Here is an 18,717-nt window from a genome sequence, read left to right as displayed (position 1 = left end):
AAATTCTTGGGAAGCAGACTTGGCCCAGTGGTTAGGGCATCCGTCTGCCATATGGGAGGTCCACGATTCAAACCCCGGGCCTCCTTGACCCGTGTGGAGCTGGCCCATGCGCAGTGCTGATGTGCACAAGGAGTGCCCTGCCACACAGGGTTTCCCCGCGTAGGGGAGCCCCACGTGCAAGGAGTGCGCCCCGTAAGGAGAGCCGCCCAGTGCGAAAGAAAGTGCAGCCTGCCCAAGAATAGCACCGCCCACACGGAGAGCTGACACAACAAGACGACGCAACAAAAAGACACAGAGATTCCAGTGCCGCTGACAACAACAGAAGCGGACAAAGAGGAAGTCGCAGCAGATGGACACAGGGAACAGACAACCGGGGTGGGAGGGAAGGGGAGAGAAATAAATAAATAATCTTTTTAAAAAATAAATAAATTCTTATAGCCATTACTCTAGTGACTCTGTAAGACTTTTTAAAATCAATTTTATTGACATATATTTACATATTATAAATAAGACTATTATAAACATAAAAGTCTTTATGTGAACATATGTTCTCATTTCTTTTGGGTAAACGCCAGGAATGGAGTTGGTGGGTCATCTAATTGCATGTTTGACTATGTAAGAAATTTCATGTTCTACTTGCTTGCCTCACTTGGTATTGTCTTTTTTTTTTTTTTTTACTTTTAGCCAATGTTGAGAAGAGAAAGCAGAGGTCAATCACAGACACAACTCAGTATCTAAGCATTTGTACACCATTCAAGAAAACAACGAGGAAGTCCCATGAGAAATGCTTGAATCCTATCCTAAAACTACAAGAATGTCCTGGAGATGTAACTTGTCTCCTTACAGAATTATAGCCAAACAACCCAAGAAAGATCATTTTATTTCCCTTACAACAGCACCCTTTTGGATAACTCCAGAGGATACATAACCCACTCCGAAAATAATATGTCATGATCACAGACTTTTCCTCATAGGTTATAAATTCTACCAGACCACTAGGGAGAAAAAAATCACACCAAGAAACATTAGTAAAAGACACTGGATTTATATTTAATAAAATACGCATGCATATTTTGGTATGCTTTTAATGCCACAGTATTTTTCCCTTAAAAAAAATTAACTCTTTCTGTTGTTGGAAGAGTGATTAAAAATTATTTACAGACACTGCCCTAATTGGGACACATTTTGCCTGTTCAAAATGGGTAGTTTTTATCAACGAGACCACAAGTGTGGAGGGACCGGGCTCCAGGAAAGCATAGGTGGTTCACACTAATGGCAGGAAGGAGCCTGCCGTTCTGGGGTCCAGTTCACTTCCCAGCCTCCTATGTGAGTTGAGCTATAAAGAGGTTATCCTTAGACTGAACCAGAGAAAAAGAGAAACTCAAAATCCAGCTTGGTCTTTTAATGAAGCTGCTATTCCCCGTGCCTAGAATGCCCTCCACACCCCACAGCCTTCTCCTTAAACCAGAGAAGCCCTTTTTACCTCTCAGCTCTTGGTTCTCCCAGCTGGGCCAAATTCTCCAGACTTGCTTTAACATCCGCGTACTTTTCCTTTTTAGCCTTTTCACAGATTACAGTATGTTTATTTTAGTAAATAACTCTTATTCAACTGTCTCTTCCCCAACAAACTTAGGTAAGGTCCCTGAGTGCAGTTTTCCTTGTCTCAGTACCACCATCACTCAGAGCATCCAGCACATACAAGGTACTTGATAAATATTTGGCTACATAATCAACTGATTAATTAAAACAATACTTCATCAAGGATGTGACTGATATACTTCTAAGGCTCATATAGGTCAGAAAACAAGAGTGCCTGCTTTTCTCTCAATTATAGAAAAAACCAAACTGTGAAAAGCGTGGGTGTTCAAGTTGACTGGCCCTCTCCTGTCCCAATTTCCATTATACCAGCTACTTAAATGTCAGCTCTACAGTATCAATCTTTTCTCTCAAAATTCAAAACTAACAAAAGGATGAGGACTTTTCAGAAAAAAAAAAAAAAGATTTCCCTCCATTAGCATAGTTTCGGACTTTAAACCTGAAGATTCTGGTAATTTGTAAAGGAAATGGCAGTTAGCCAATAAGTCCCAGGTCATCATCTCCCATGGCAGGGGAAATGGTGGTGTATTTCACTAAGATTAGGTGGTCAGAATCCTCATATTACTCTTGTAGACTTCATGATTAAAAATAGGCAGACAATAGCATAAGCCTGAAATGCAAATAACACCGCCCTCTTTTTTCAGTTACATGTATGTGCTAAGCAAAACTCAAGCAGCTCTGGACCACACACCTTCCCTTCAACTAACTTCTCTATGAGAAATCTCAGTGAAACATTGAGAATAGGGGTTAACAAAATTATAATCACTACGTGTTCATGCTAAACCCATTTCAGTTCAGCCCAAACACAAAACAAAATTTATTGTAATGCCTTCTGTTCATTATTGGCATAAGTAAAATCTCTAGAAACTAAATTTAAGAATATGAAAATGAAAATATTTCTAAGACCTGACTCTCTTTAACAAGGTACTAGAAAGATATTAAGAAAAACAACTCTTTCACTTAGTCATTATGTATTAATTGAACACCTATTACATGCCAGCCTAGGCACAGCCTAGTACACTAAACGAATGCAAACATCCTCTAACAACCACCAAATTTTATTGCCCCAATCCATCTTTGGAATTAAGAGAGACCAAATATTTCAAGGTCAATTCTCTAATAATCATTCTTATTTAAATAAAAGCTTTCTTCTGACTACTGAAAAGACCTTCTTACCAAAGAGATAACTCTCACTTTATTTCAAACTAAAATACAGTATTATTATCTTCACATGGTTCTTCTTGAAAAACCTTTCTACCATGAAATAAATTCTGATGGAGTTAAATAATCAAAGTCTAAAAAGCTAAGGAAGGATCAAAAAATAAACTTTTATTCCCAAGCCACAACAGAAGAAATTTTTTAAAAAAGGATGAATTAAGGTAAGCTTAATTCTTCCATTGCCTTATTACAAAAAATATTATCAGAAATATTACAAATGCCTCAAGTGGTCAGATTAGCATCACTCATAACTCCATGGAAAATTCATGCAAATTTTATCTCAAAAAACTTGATATGAATCCAAAGTAAATCCCACAAATCTCCTAAACTCACAAAGAGAAAAAGAAAAAAGAAATAATCCTACAAAATTTGAAGCTTATGGCTATTAGGCAAAGCAGTGATTTATGAGCTGAACCTACTTTCTCACATTCCATAGATGCCAATATTTATCTTGAGACAAGAATATCACTGATTATAGGCAACAGTTAAGAAAAAGAAAGTCAGTGGAACTTAGGCTGCTAGTAACAATCATCCAAATACCAATAACTGTTCTAAAATAAAAATCCCAAAGGATCGCCAGCTCCATGTCAATGTCCTCATGTAGGACAGTATGGACAAACCAATACTTCCCCATACATGTCTGCCAATCCTTATACAGAGAGCTTTTAGTGGAGTGGGAAAAAAAACATTAAATTCAAACATCACTATCCTTTCAATACAAAAGTAGAGGTGGCATAAGTATATAGGAGCAAAGGAAGACGACAGAGAAACAAGAGAGAAAGCAGGTATCTGTGACATCTGTGCAGATAACCCTCCTAGGATATTTGCAAATTAACTGTTTTAAAATATAAACTGCTTTGCTAACATTAAATAACTGGTTTTAATTACCTGACAGGCAGATATATGTTAAATATTCGCCTTGACCCCCAGTTGCTAGGAAAGGAATCTTTTTCTTTGTCCTCCTCTTCACTTGGACAGCTCCCAGCATCCTTTCATCAAGAGGTGCAAACACTTCCTTGCTGATGGCAGATTTGGCACTCATTGTAGAACAAGCCAGGAGGGCACGCAGTAGAGTTTTCTAAAGAAGTAAAAGTTGGAATTGATGATGATCTCATATAAGAATGAGCAGCAAAGTTAATGTGCATCTGAGTAACTTTCAATTTGCAGTTTAACCTTTTGCTTGCTTGCAATATATTACTGGGGCATTAAAAACAAGGTCTTCATATTTTTAATAACCATAAAAAATTACAAACAACAAGGAAATACTGATTTCTGAAAATGTCAAGCACAATGTGAGATGAGCAGCAGGAGATGGAATCCAGTAAGTTTGTCAATCTCTAGCCCAACCATCCCTACCAAACACTGGCAAGCAGGACGTACCCGATGCTCACTCCATAAGGAAAATGATGTCACACTTCCAGTTGAGAAGGCTTTCCAAGGCCCAACAATCCCTAAGCCAACAAGTTCTTTATGGCCCTTCAAAATCTCCTTTAACTCTAATGTAAGTTCATATCTTTAATTCTATTCATAGTGGAAATAATTATATCATCATCTATATAATATTATACATGCAACAAAAAGACCATTAGTTTAATCACCATTCAGCTGGCTTTGATCAGACCAAGTAATAAATCCTTATTTATTAGCTGCTTTCAATGGGTCCTATTTTCTAGTGCTCCGCTATATTCCTAGTCACTCTGCTCTGGACTCTTGCCAAATTCTCCACATTTTCCTTCAGCCAAAGTGGACAGACAATTCTAAAAAAGTATATGACTAATGCTCAGTATTTTGGAAATGTTACCCAGCAGTTCCCACATGTTATGTGCCATGGTTAACTTGCAGTGTGTGCCCAATAATTAAGAAAATAAAGCTGTAGGTTGCTGACTCATAGTAAGCTTCCTTTCCCCTCATCCCAAACATACACATACACAGTCCTCATGTTATATTTAGTTTTCCAAAAGTTTTACTTCCGTAATGGTCTGAATTATGTTTTATGTGTGTCTACACACACAATTTAACCCTATCCTCAAAGAAGCTCAACAGCATGGAATAAATTTTATTCCACCATCTTAGGCATAGTCTATGTTCTAATCACTAAACACTAATTGTTGCCAATAAAAACATCAGAACTAGAGGTGAAGTGAGGGCCTGTGTCATTAAGGTTATTTGGAGTATTCAGAGGCCCTACATATAAAATAATGGCACAACTATATATGGTAACAGCAGCTCAAAGAGCTTGGTAAAATTGAGCCAATTAGTGAACAAACCACTATTATCTTCAATATTGGAGATACATGAAATAATTGAGACATAAGCCCTGTCCTCCAGAAGCTGACTACAGACTACATCAAAAGTATCACTTACTTCCAGGTGATTTATAATGAAAGACCAGGGGAACAGCCTTCCCCATGCAGGATTCACAAATGCTACCAACACAGTTATCTACCTGTAACCTCCTAGGAGGAAAGAGGCATTAAAAAAATTTACTTTCCCCATGTTAAAGAAATTTCTACTAGTTTTAATTCTGTGATAGAACAGGTGTTCTTAGTCGCACAGAGAGTAAAGAATAAAAAGTGCTTTATATCTGAATCAATACGTTACGGATTTATACCCAGATTATTCTGCTCCGATAATAATTTTTTCATTTTTTTTTTCTTTTAAATGTTACATTCAAAAAATACGAGGTCCCCATATAACTCCCACCCCACACCATCCATACCACCCCTCCCACATCAACAAACTCTTCCATCATTGTGTCACATCCACTGCACCCCACGAATACATTCTGGAGAACTGCTGCAGCACATGGTCAGTGGTCCACATTGTAGTCCACACTTTCCCACAGTCCAGCCAGTGGGCCACGACAGGACACACAACGTCCAGCATCTGTCCCTGCAGCACCACCTAGGACAACTTCAAATCCTGAAAATGCCCCCACATCACCTCTTTTCTTTCCTCTCCCAGCCATCAGCAGCCACCATGTCCACCCTCTCCACATCACTACTACAATTTCTTCCCTTACTAATCACAATATTTCCCCAGCAGACCAGTAAGCCTACTCCAATCCATACTCTATTCCTTCATCTTGTACACCTGGGATGACTATGTCCAGTCCCACTCTATATCAAGAGGGGGTTTAGATTCCACATGGGTGATGGATGCAATTCTCTTGCTTGCAGCTATAGGTACTCTTGGTTCCCTGGTGTGGTGGTTGACCCTCTTCACCTCCCTGTCAGCTGGCCAGGGTAAGTCCAAGAAACCAGAGGGTAGGAGCTATAAGTCTACTGAGGCCCAGGGCTTGGCCGTCACATGGACAGTTCAGAGATTCAGGTCTCCTGAGTATACACCAACCCAAATGCCAACCACAGCTCCAGTAAAAGTAACAGAAGAGGCATGTGTAGAAAGATCATATCTGAGTCCAACTCCATCACACTCAGGAACACAAACTCCAAAGTAGGGCCAACTGACATGGCCCTGAACTCCAGTGCCATCTGCCTTGACCATAGAACCTGTGGGTCGCTGCAGCCCTCAGGAGAACCAGCACCTGGGTTTCCATCTACCTTGGCAGTCTCTGGTACCCTGCTGAGGCATGCAAAAGCATCACCCCCTGATGACCTCCCGGCTCTTTTTTGGAGACTCATAGCCATATAAACTCACTTGGCCTTTCCATTTCTCCATTTTATCGAAGGTCAAAATGCAGTTTTTAACACCTGATATCACATGTAGGCTAAGATATTCTGCTGGTCTGAGCTGACCTCTTTGTTCATGGTCTTTCTGTAGTTACATCATCAGCTGGTGTGTGGTAGTTATCCCTCAGTGCCAGGGAGGCTCATCCCCGGGAGTCACATCCCACGCTGTGGGGAAGGCAATGCATCTACATGCTGAGTATAGCTTAGAGAGTGACCACATTTGAGCAACATGGAGGCCTCAGGAGGTAACTCTTAGGCACCCTGCAGGTCTAGGCCTAGTTCATATTTCAGGCACACAGGCTCATAATTGGAACCACCAGTATCAAGGGCTCATCGTTGGACCATCTATCTTTACTGTTCTTTGCCACTGCACTTGGGGGATTGTTGTTGCTGCATTGGGGAATGTGATAGAGCTCCCCTGGTCAGGAATTCAGCACTCTCTCATCTGTCGTTTCCAACTGAAACCACTGTGAAAATATCCAAACGTTTCTATGTGCCCTGTATACATGCCCTGGAGAACTCCCTCCCAACCATGTGCCCCCCACTAATGACACCCCACACAAGTGCTCCTCTCCCACCATAGTTGAACCTCTCTGTAGTCCAAAACTTCTTCAAATAGGAAACCCAGATTTCCATTAATAGAAAAATGGAATATAGTGATGGGTTTAAAAGTTAGATACAGAATACACAGAAATTTAGAAAAATAAAGAAAAATAAATTGGGGTATCAAAGAAATGAAAAATGAAAAAGGACAGGTGTTGCCCCATATGTACAGTAGCAAGGCAATTTCTTCCATTTCTTCCTCAGTATCTACCTCCTTTTTTTTTTTTTTCCCCTGATTATTAAGTTTCTCTTGACATAAGTATTAGGTCACAGTAATTCACATATACAATATATGCTACTCCCACATATCCAACATCAAACCCTTTGTCCCTTCCCCAAAAGTGATCTTTTTACATGTTCATATTATATTTGCTGCAGCTAATGTACAGATACTGAAATGATAGCTTTCAAACATGGTTCCATTTAGGGTTACATCATAGTTTATATTTTAGACTATACGATTTTCTAAATTTTTAGTTATCTTATATTTTACATTATGGCTTACATTTTAGCCTACAGACTTTTATACATTTTCGGTGTAATTTAACATGACCTATATCCATCATGGCATGATCCTGGTGGAACATTTCCATTGCCCCACAGTTACCCTGATTCCATGAATTCAACACCTCTTTCTCCCTCCCCTCAGGACCCACCATGACAATCAATCTTCATTACCTGAGGGACCATATTCAGAGATACTTGCAAAAATGTTGAGGGCCTGACATACTTGACTGCCCTAACCCACTGGGAGCCACCAATTCTCTCGAGAGATACACTTCCCTCTGTTTGAGAACATCAGTCCTCCCCAGGATGTGAGTATACCTTCACTCTCATTGTATGGGTCTCCACCCGATGATATAATCCACTATGACAAAATGAGCACTCACACACTCCCCAGAAGCTTGCCGTATGTCAGATGTCCCCCCCTTAAGCATCCCAAACATGCAATCTTCCATATTACATTTTCTAAAGAGTTTTCTCTGCACCACAATTTCAACCACATAGCTGACAATCTCCCATGTTCAAATATTCCCCTCACCCTCTCCCCAATTTCTTGGGTAATCTGATCCATCCTCCCATCCCTAGCACCCCTAAAGCCCACACAGCCCCACCCAAAGTTAGCCCTATGCCCCCAATTTATCCCTTCCCTGTACAAATACTTACCTCCAGCTTACCATAGATTTCACCCAAGTTGCTGTCAGCTCACAACCTTCGCCTACCCTCCAACTACCTTGAAGTTTATCATCCAGTCTCTAGCTCTCTGAGACAGCTTGGTTTACTTATTTCATGTCAGAGAGGTCATGTAGTATTTGCCCTTCATTGCCTGGGTTGCTTCACTCAACATAAGGTTCTCAAGATTCATTCATGTTATCATATGTGTTTGTACTGTATTTGTTCTTACAGCTGAGTAGTATTCCATTGTATGTATATAACACATTTTATTTATCCATTCATCTGTTGATGGGTACTTGGGTTGATTCCAACTTTTATAGCAATAGTGAATAGAGCTGCTATGAACATTGGTGTGCATATATCAGTTTGTGTCCTTGTTTTCAGATCTTCTGGGTATATACCCATCAGTGGAATTGCTGGGTCATATGGCAAATCTACAGCTAGTTTTTTGAGAAACTGCCAAACTGTCCTCTAGAATGGCTGGATCCTTCACATTCCCACCAGCAATGGATGAGTGTTCCCATTCCTCCACATCCTCTCCAATAATTGTAGTTTTCTGATTTTTTGATAACTGCCAGTCATATGGGAGTAAGATGGTATCTCATTGTTGTTTTGATTTGCATTTCCCTAATAGCTAGGAATTTTGAGCATTTTTTCATGTTTTTTAGCCATTTGTATATCATCTTTGGAGAAGTGTCTGTTCAAATCTTTTTCCCATTTTTTAAATGGGCTGTTTGTCTTTATTTTCAAGATATAGGAGTTCTTTATATATGCAAGATGTAAGTCTGCTATATATATATGGTTACCAAATATTTTCTCCCATTGTGTAGACTCTCTTTTCACTTTCCTGACAAACTCCTTTGAGGTGCAGAAGGCTTTAATTTTGAGGAAGTCTCATTTATCTATTTGTTCTTTTGCTGCTCGTGCTTTTGGTGTGAAGTCCATGAAGCCGTTTCCTATTACAAGCTCCTGTAGATGCTTCCCTACACTACTTTCCAAGGTCTTTATGGTCTTGGGTCTTATATTTAGGTCTTTGATTCATCTTGAGTAGATTTTTGTATAAGGTGTGAGTTGCTAATCCTCTTTCATTCTTTTACATATGGATATCCAGTTCTCCAGGCACCATTTGTTGAAGAAGCCATTCTCTCCCAGTTGAGAGGGTTTGACGGCCTTGTCAAATACCATATGGTTGTATATATAAGGATCTATATCAGAACTCTCAATTCGGTTCCATTGGTCAATGTATCTATCTTTGTGCCAATACCATGCTGTTTTCACTACTGTACCTTTGTAGTATGTTTTTAAATCAGGTAGTGTGATTCCTCCAATTTCATTTTTCTTTTTCAATATGTCTTTGGCGATTCGGGGACTATTTCCTTTCCAAATAAACTTCATAGTTAGTTTCTCTAGTTCATTAAAGAATGATGTGTTGATTTTTATTGAGATTGCATTGAATCTGTAGATCAGTTTTGGTAGGATAGACATCTTTATAATATTTAGTCTTCCTATCCATGAACAGAGAATATTCTTCCATTTATTTATGTCTTCTTTGATTTCCTTGAACAGTGTTGTGTAGTTCTCTGTGTATAAGTCTTTTACCTCTTTAGTTAAATTTATTCCTAGGTATTTGATTTTTTTATTTACTATTGTGAATGGTATTTGGTTCCTGATTTCCTCCTCAGATTGCTCATTATTGGTGTACAGAAATGCTACTGATTTGGGGGCAATTATCTTGTAACCTGCAACTTTACTGAACTCATTTATAAGTTCTAGAAGCTTTGTTGTAGACTTCTCAGGGTTTTCTATGTATAGGATCATATCATCTGCAAACAGTGAAATTTTGACTTCTTCCTTTCCAATGCCTTTTATGTCTGGTTCTTGCCTCAGTGCTCAAGCAAGTACTTCTAAGACTATGTTAAATAGGAGGGGTGATAGTAGGCATCCTTGTCTTGTTCCTGATCTTAGAGGGAAAGATTTTAGAATTTCACCATTGTAAATGATGTTAGCTGTGGGTTTTTCATATACACTCTTTATCATGTTCAGAAAGTTTCCTTCTATTCCTATCTTTTGCAGTGTTTTTATCAAGAAAGGGTGCTGTATTTTGTCAAATGCTTTTTCTGCATCTATAGATATGATCATATGATTTTTTCCTTCAATCTGTTTATGTGGTGTATTACATTAATTGATTTTCTTATGTTGAACCATCCTTGCATACCAGGAATGAACCCCACTTGGTCATGGTGTATAATTTGTTTAATGGGTTGTTGAATACTATTAGCAAGTATTTTGTTGAGAATTTTCACATCAAGTTTCATTAGAGAGATTGGTCTGTAATTTTCCTTTCTTCTGATGTCTTTGTTTGGCAATGTTCCTTCTGTTTCAATTTTTTGGAAGAGTTTAAGCAGGATTGGTGTTAGTTCTTTCCAGAATGTTTTGTAGAATTCACCTGTGAAGCCGTCTGGCCCTGGGCTCTTCTTAGTCGGGCGGTTTTTAATGACTGATTCTATCTCTTTACTTGTGATTGGTTTGTTGAGATCATCAACTTCTTTTGTCAATGTGGGCTGCTTATGTGTTTCTAGGAATTTGTCCGTTTCCTCTAAATTGTTGTTTTTGTTGGAATATAGTTTTCCAAAGTATCCTCTTATAATAGTCTTTATTTCTATGGGATCAGTGGTGATATCTCCTTTCTCATTTCTTATTTTGTGTATTTGCATCTTCTCTCTTTTTTTCTTTGTTAATCTAGCTAAGGATTTGTAAATTTTATTGATTTTCTCAAAGAACCAGCTCTTGGTTTTATTTATTTTTTCAAGTGCTTTCTTATTTTCTATTTCATTTAGTTCTGCTCTGATCTTTGTTATTTCTTTCTTTCTTCTTCCTTTGGGGTTAGTTTGTTGTTTTTTAACTAATTCCTCCAAGTGTGCATTTAGTTCTTCAATTTTAGCTCTTCCTTCTTTTTTGATGTATGAATTTATGGCTATAAATTGCCCTCTCAGTACTGCTTTTGCTGCATCCCATAAGTTTATATATGTTGTGTTATCATTTTCATTAGTTTCAAGGTGGTTATTAATTTCTTTAGAGATTTCCTCCTTGACCCACTGTTTTTCTAAGAATGTGTTGTTTAACTTCCAAATCTTGGTGCCAAATCTGGGTCTCTGGCCTTTGCAGATTTCCAGTGTCATTCCACTGTGGTCAGAGAAATTATTTTGTATGACTTCTATCTTTCTGAATTCACTGAGACTTTTTCTGTGGCCTAGCATGTGGTCTATCTTGGAGAATGATCAATGTACACTTGAGAAGAATGTATATCCTGCTGTATTTGGGTGTAATGTTCTGTATATGTCTATTAGGTCCAGCTCCTCTAATATATTGTTCAAAGTTTTTGTTTCTTTAGTGATTCTCTTTTGAGATGTTCTATCCAAAGTTGACAATGGTGTATTAAAGTCCCCCACTATAATTATAGAGGCATCTATTCCTTCACTTAGTTTTTCCAATGTTTGCCTCATGTATTTGGAGGCACCCTTGTTAGGAGCATAAATGTTTATGATTGTTCTTTTTTCTTGAAAGATTATCCCTTTCACTAATGTGTGGTGTCCATCTTTGTCTCTCGCAATTCTTTTGCATTTAAAAATCTATTTTGTCTGATATTAATATAGCTACTCCTGCCCTTTTTTGGTTATTGTTTGCTTTTAAGATTGTTTTCCAGCCATTCACTTTCAACTTCCTTGAATCCCTGGGTCTAAGATGTGTTTCTTGCAGACAGCATATAGATAGGTCATATTTCCTTATCCAATCTTCCAGTCTGAGTCTCTTGACAGGTGAGTTTAATCCACTGACATTCAGTGTTATTACTTTCAAGGAATTACTTATATCAGCCATATTTTCTTTGGATTTGTGTTTGTCATATTCTGTTTGATTTTCTTTTCCTGTTTTTGTCTTTTTAGTTGTTCTTACACTCTCCTCCAACTCTGTCTCTCCTGTTTTTTTCTCTCCTCCTGCAGAACTCCCTTCAGTATTTCTTGAATGGCAGGATTTTTGTTGGCATACTCTCTTAGTTATTGTTTATCTGTGAATATTTTGAATTCTCCATCATTTTTGAATGCTAACTTTGCTGGATAGAGTATTCTCAGTTGGAATTTTTTTTCTTTTAGTACCTTGACTATGTCGTACCACTGTCTTCTTGCCTCAGTGGTTTCAGATGAGAAATCAGCACTTAATCTTATGGAGCCTCCTTTGTATGTGATGGTTCTCTTTTTGTCTTGCTGCTTGTAGTATTTTCTCTTTGTCTTGAGCATTGGATAATTTGACAAGTATATGTCTTGGGGTAGGCCTGTTGGGATTTATGCTGTTTGGGGTGCATTGTGTTTCCTGGATATGTACATCCATCTCCTCAATAGGTTTAGGAAGTTTTCAGCCATTATTTCGTCCAACACCCCTTTTGTCCCCTTTCCCTTTTCTTCTCCTTCTGTGGACGCCTATAATGCATATGTTTGCACAGGTTTTGCATTGTCATTCAGGTCCCTAAGCCCCTGCTGGATTTTCCTATCTTTGTATTGACCAGTTCTACTACCTGTTTGATTTTAGATGTACTGTCTTCCACATCACTTAATCTCTCTTCTGCCTCTTTGAGTCTGCTGTTATTTGCTGAGAGTGTATTTTTGATTTCTTGAATTGTGCTGTTCATCACCATCATATCTGTTATATTTTTGTGTATGATTGCAATTTCTTCTGTATTCTCTCCAATTGTTTTCTTCATATTCTTTATCTCTTCCTTCACCTCATCAAATTGGTCCCTAATACATGTTTTGAGATCTTTAATTACTTGTTCGATGTTCTGCTCCTCTTCCTGGTTTTTAGTTTGTTCATTAGATTGGGGCATGGTTTCCTGATTATTGATTTGGTTTGTAGTTTTTGTTGCTGTCTGGTCATCATTTTATCTTGACGGGTTTAGTCAGTTGCTTAGCTTCTTTGTCTAGTTTGGAGTTTAATTAGTTGTTGTTTTTGCATGTGTGTTAAGTCTTCTCTTTGTCACTTTGTTCTTCTTATTCTATTCCTTGTTGTTGGCTAAGTTCACTTGAAGGAAAATCTTAGGGCCAGAGAAAGCAAAAGGAATAAGAAAAGAAAATGAATAATAGTAGTATTGATAGTAAATATTAACAGAGGAACCATGTGAGATATAGGAGAATGGATATTAGACTCATGTAAGGTATGTAGAGTTATAACAGTAAGAAAAGTAGAGTACATAAAAATCTCAATATGGGGAGGAATACAGTGTGAATTAAAAGGCCTGTGTGTTCAGGAGATAAGGAAAGAGAAAAGAGGGAGAAAATAATATAAAGAATGAATATAAGGCAGAAAACAGAACAAAGGTATTAGTAATAAAAAGTAAAAAAAATAGGGGGACTAACAAAGAGAGGTGTAATGTAAGAGAAACAATCAATGATGGAGAATAGAAAGATGTAGAGGAAAGGGAATAGTGTTGGTGGCCAAAATCAATACACACAGAAAAGAGTAAATGGAGGATGAGGAAATACAGCAAATGTGAAGCTCTCCTTGCAGCACCTAATGTAAGAAGAATAAGAAAGCAGAGAAGGAAAGAGGGGAAGAAAGGGATAAACGGGTGGGGAAGTAAGCAGGAAAAAGAAAAAGAGCAAGAAAGAAAAAAAAAGAAAAAAGGGCCTTGGGGGAATAAAGAGGAAGGAAAAACAAGGAAAAACCAACCAAATACTAGGGAAAGTTTCAAGCTAGGTATCCTGTTTGTAGTTAAATAAAATGCTTAGGGATCTGATGTTCCCCCTTTTCTCCCTTCCTCACTTCCCTCTCTCCCAAGCAGCAGGAAAGCTGTCTGAGAGGTCCAGTAGGAGATTCAAGTGGGTCCTTGTTGAATCAGCTCCGCAGAGAAAACAGTGACTCTTAATTTCCAAAGAGAGAACACCCACACCTCACCAGGAACCCCAAGTATGCTACTGGAGGCTTGGAAAGCAGCAACTATAGTCCCTCTCCTTTAGGTGTGCTATGAGAGGGCTAGTTGATTTTTTGACTCCACCTTCTCCCAGGCCAAGTTTCCTATCCCAGGGTATTTAGGTGAATTGGGCTTTCTCAGCAGATCACCAACCCAGCCGGTATGCTCCTCCAAGCGCGAGAGAAAAGAAAAGAAAAGTGGGGGGGGGGGGGGGGCGGGGGGGGGGGGAACACCAGAAAATTGAACCCACACTAGCCAGGTCCCCCTATTGCACCCCCTACCGAATCCCTCCCACTCACAGAGTCAGTCCAAAATCAGAGGGCTAAGGAACTCCGGGAGCACTGGACTTGGGAAAGGGAAATCCGGGACTCTGCAGACCCAGGGCAAGGAGGTCCCTGGAACACGGGCTATAGTGGCTCAGGGGACACTGACCTGGGGACCATGCATCCGGGGACCACAGGGCCTAGGAACGCCACCGCATACCAGTTCTCAGGAAACACTGCAGCCGCCAGCCCCAGGGGGAAGGGTCCCACCAGCCCACAGCTTCTGCCATCTGTACTTGTAAGCTGCAATTCTACCTTCAGCAAGCACCACCTCTGCCACTCTCTCTCCAAATCGATGTCCACACAGTCTCTGCCCTGCAAGCCTCCAAGAGAGCCTGCTCGGGCAAGACTCCAACCCCACTCGGACACCTCTTCGCAGGAGAGACCGTTAATGTGTACTCACTCAGACACCTTCTTGCCCCACCTCCCAATAATAATTTTTTTTCATTGTCACTTGCATTTTCATGTTGGCTGGGAACAAAACGACAGCCTTGTAAGAGAACCTGGTTTCCAATGCACTGAACACTAACTGGAATTTTGAGAAGCTAGGGAACAGAATTTCCCTCACGTATTTACCACAGGACTTTCCTAGGCAGGCTGTTACAATTTATCAGAGACACTTTAGAAAGAGAGAGGAACATAACACTCCCCTTTTTCATAGCTCTAAGGCCTTCTTTACCTCTCACCATTCTGGGACATGTAAGAAAGAGGAGAAGGAGGAGGAGAAGGAAGGGGAAGAAATGGAGGAAAAAAGGAAGGAAGGAAGGAAGGGAGGGAGGCAAGGAGGGAGGGGAGGGAGGGAGAGAGGGAAGAGAAAAAGGAAGCCAGTGATAGCACATTGGCGTCCAGTCATTCTATAAGCAATGCAGAGAGTAAGCCATATTTCCAGACTCATTAGACATTCTCTGACCAGAGCCTTCTCTACTGTTTCATGGCTTTTACCTTTTCATCTCAAATTCATATTTTTCTAAACTGTGATTAAAAGAAATAGAAAGCTATCATTTTATTGTGTGAACTCTATCAGGAAAAAAAAAAAGGCCGTAAAAGGTACATGCATGCTATACTAAACTCTTTGGAAATCACGTTCTTTTAGAGAAACTGGTAAGAAATGGGAATGAACGTTTGTTCATTTTGAAGAGGAGGAAAGATAAAACCAGTAACTTCACTGGGCACAAGTATGGAAGCAAACAAACCTAGGCTCAAATTTCAGCTCCAACATTTAAGACTTATGCGAATTTGGGTACATCTCTTACACTAAGTAAAAGTAGTCATCCACACCAGAAGGTACTTGTGAATCCAACTTTACCAAACGCTCACTTTTCTCATTCATGAGTACGAAACACTCTAAATATGCATAAATGTTCTATTTATTATATGGAAGGCTCTAGGAATCATGAGGAATTTATAGTCTTCATGATAGTTCTCAAGAAGTTCACTAATAGAAGATTATCAGGCAAATACACAATCAAGTAACTGGAAGAAAATTAACAGATAAATATTATTGAATTCCAAGAACACATTTTGCAATAGGCTTAAAATGAAAAGTTTCATAAAAGTGTTGACTTCTTTGAAAGAAAAACCACTGGATGGACAAGAAGACAATATAGGTGAAACTATCAGTTGGTGCAAGTTGCTATTTTTTTTGTTGGAATTTAGTGAGGAGGAGTTGTTTTAGAAGAGTAGCAGAAGAAAAGTTTGACAAACTTTGAGCCCATAATGTAGAAAAGGAAGTGCTATATTCCAGCCAAAGACCTTGTACTTAAACATTCCATGGGAAATCACCCTAAATTTTTGTCCAAAGTAATGATGTAAAGAGGGCTTGTGTGTGTGTGCATGCATTTGTTAATGTTTAATACCACTCTGGGGTTGGTAATATACAGTGGATTGTAATGGAGAGAATCAGAAGGAAAGGGGAAACTGTTGAAGCTTTGTAGTGATCATCCCTATGCATATCTCCAAAACCTGGTTGAGGGAAGCAGATTTGGCTCAATGGATAGAGCATCTGCCTACCACATGGGAGCCAAGGTTCAAACCCAGGGCCTCCTGACCCATGTGGTGAGCTGGCCCACGTGCAGTGCTGATGCGTGCAAGGAGTGCCGTGCCATATAGGGGTGTCCCCCCCATAGAAGAACCCCACGCACAAGGACTGCGCCCTGTAAGGAGAGCTGCCCAATGCAAAAAAGTGCAACCTGCCCAGGAGTGGGGGCCACACACACGGAGAGCTGACGCAGCAAGATAACGAAACAAAAAGAGACACAGATGCTTGGTGCCACTGACAAGAATACAAGCGGTCACAGAAGAACACACAGCGAATGGACACTGAAAGCAGACAACTGGGGCGGGGGGAAGGGGAGAGAAATAAAGAAAAAAATCTTAAAAAAAAAAAACACCAGGTTGAATACCTGGATTCATCATGGAGAACTTATCAAAAATACAGACTCTTGGTTCCCTCCTTCATACACACCGAATCAGAATCTCTAGCTGGTCTCATGCAACCACTCTGAAGCCTAATTTAAGAGCTATTAGACTAGAAAGGTGATGACAGGAAAGGAAAAGAAAGAATCCTTTCAGGAGAGAATATAGGAGGAGAATTACAGGATAATCCCCCCCACACACACACACACACCTTGATTCAACCAAGCACCAAGCAGCTTTATCAGGTCACACATCTTACTGTTGGCAAATCAATGTCTAGCCCCAGGCGAGGGCCCCCTTGTAAGCAACATCAATACATTAGCAACGGTATACCACTAGTTACTCCAACCTACAACCCGTGATGGAGGTTTTCTCTTTTCCTGGTCCACGACTTCTATAAGCTATAATTACAAAGCTTTTCCATCCAAGAAACCAACCTACATATGATTTGCAAGTCAAAGCATCTGGCTGCCTTAAGTGGTAGTTGTAGAAACTTAAGCAATTAGTTTTTATCTTCCTCAAGCCTTTTCATCTACCATTTCTCACTTTAAACGATCTAACCCATATCCACTTTTTTAGATCATAGATACCAACAGTGAGATGACCCCTCAACTCCCCAAGTAACCAGGAAATACAATTATCCTTTAGGGTGGGAGTTGCAAAGTTAAGTGACCTCAGGGATCAGGAAAATGAAGTTCATGAGTAAAGTGGTACAGACGTAAAATGTTTTGTGTTCCAATACAATTTTTTAGTTTCTAGTAGTGGAACTGACACTTGTCCTCTGTGGTCTGGAGACAGAGAGAAGCGGCAAGGACTCTACCAAATTAAAAACTGTCTTTGGGGAAGCAGAAGCAGCTCAAGCAATTGGGCACCTCCCTCCCACATGGGAGGTCCCGGGTTTGGTTCCCCGTGTCTCCTAAAAAGAAAATGAGCACTCAATGAACAGACACAGAGAGGAGACAGCAAATGAAAACAACAGGGGGGTGGGAGGGGAGAATAAATAAGTAAATACACCTTAAAAAAAAAAAAAAAAACTGTCTTTGGCAGGGCATTCATTATCTTGCAGATGGTTCCAGAGAGGTGTAGTCAAAAGGCCTTAAATTTTTCTCATCTAAGAGGCAAGACCTTCCTCAGGTGAGATGGTCATTTCATGTATTTTAGCTTATTATTATTTGATATTTGATTCATCTAACCTCAACCCCCTGTTCCAATGCTGCTTATTGTGCAATCTTTTGGTCATGGGTTGGTGCTGACTACATCAACACAAGCATTTGGGACTGTATGATAGTTACAATTCTCACAGCAAATGAGTAACCAGAATTCCTGGTTTTAGACATCAGTCTCATTGGCTGGAGAATAAGGCTCAACTCTTAGGCAAATGCACTCAAAACATACTGAAATCAAGTTTCAGAGTCTTCAAAATTAGAATCAAGGTGATGCCACCCTGGAAGGCTTTTTGGAGTCAGCTGGTCTTTACCTAGTGCATGAGAACTATGGTGAGGTGACCCCAAATAACTTAGAAATAAGAGAATAAGATTATTTTCTCTAAGACAGAACTTCTCTGCATTGCCACTTTCTTTAATTTCTGTAAGTACAACTTCAACTTCTACCTGTAATCTGATGATACCAATCATACACCCATAGGTCAGAACGCCTTCTGCCTTCCTGGCTGTAGAGCCATTATCAAGTGTCACTAAGAGTTATCCTAGACTCCTCCTTTCCCCTCCAAACTGCCCCC

The 18,717-nt window shown here is 39.6% G+C and overlaps 1 protein-coding gene across 3 annotated transcripts in view; it reads right to left on the bottom strand.

Annotated features, from left to right (window-relative positions):
* STXBP6 (syntaxin binding protein 6) overlaps positions 1-18,717 on the bottom strand; it is a 268,188-nt gene that overhangs the window by 171,294 nt on the left and 78,177 nt on the right. For 2 of the 3 annotated variants that reach the window (XM_004477468.5, XM_004477467.5), the window contains exon 2: positions 3,703-3,892. The exons of the other annotated variant lie outside the window; for it this stretch is intronic. In XM_004477468.5, the coding sequence (XP_004477525.1) occupies positions 3,703-3,856 (154 nt within the window). In that variant the 5' untranslated portion in view covers positions 3,857-3,892. The remainder of the gene's footprint in view (positions 1-3,702; positions 3,893-18,717) is intronic. 3 annotated transcript variants of the gene reach the window in all.

This window comes from Dasypus novemcinctus, chromosome 3 (assembly GCF_030445035.2).
Source record: "Dasypus novemcinctus isolate mDasNov1 chromosome 3, mDasNov1.1.hap2, whole genome shotgun sequence".
NCBI classification, from domain to species: Eukaryota; Metazoa; Chordata; class Mammalia; order Cingulata; family Dasypodidae; genus Dasypus; species Dasypus novemcinctus.
This window is presented reverse-complemented; position numbering and strand designations above follow the sequence as displayed.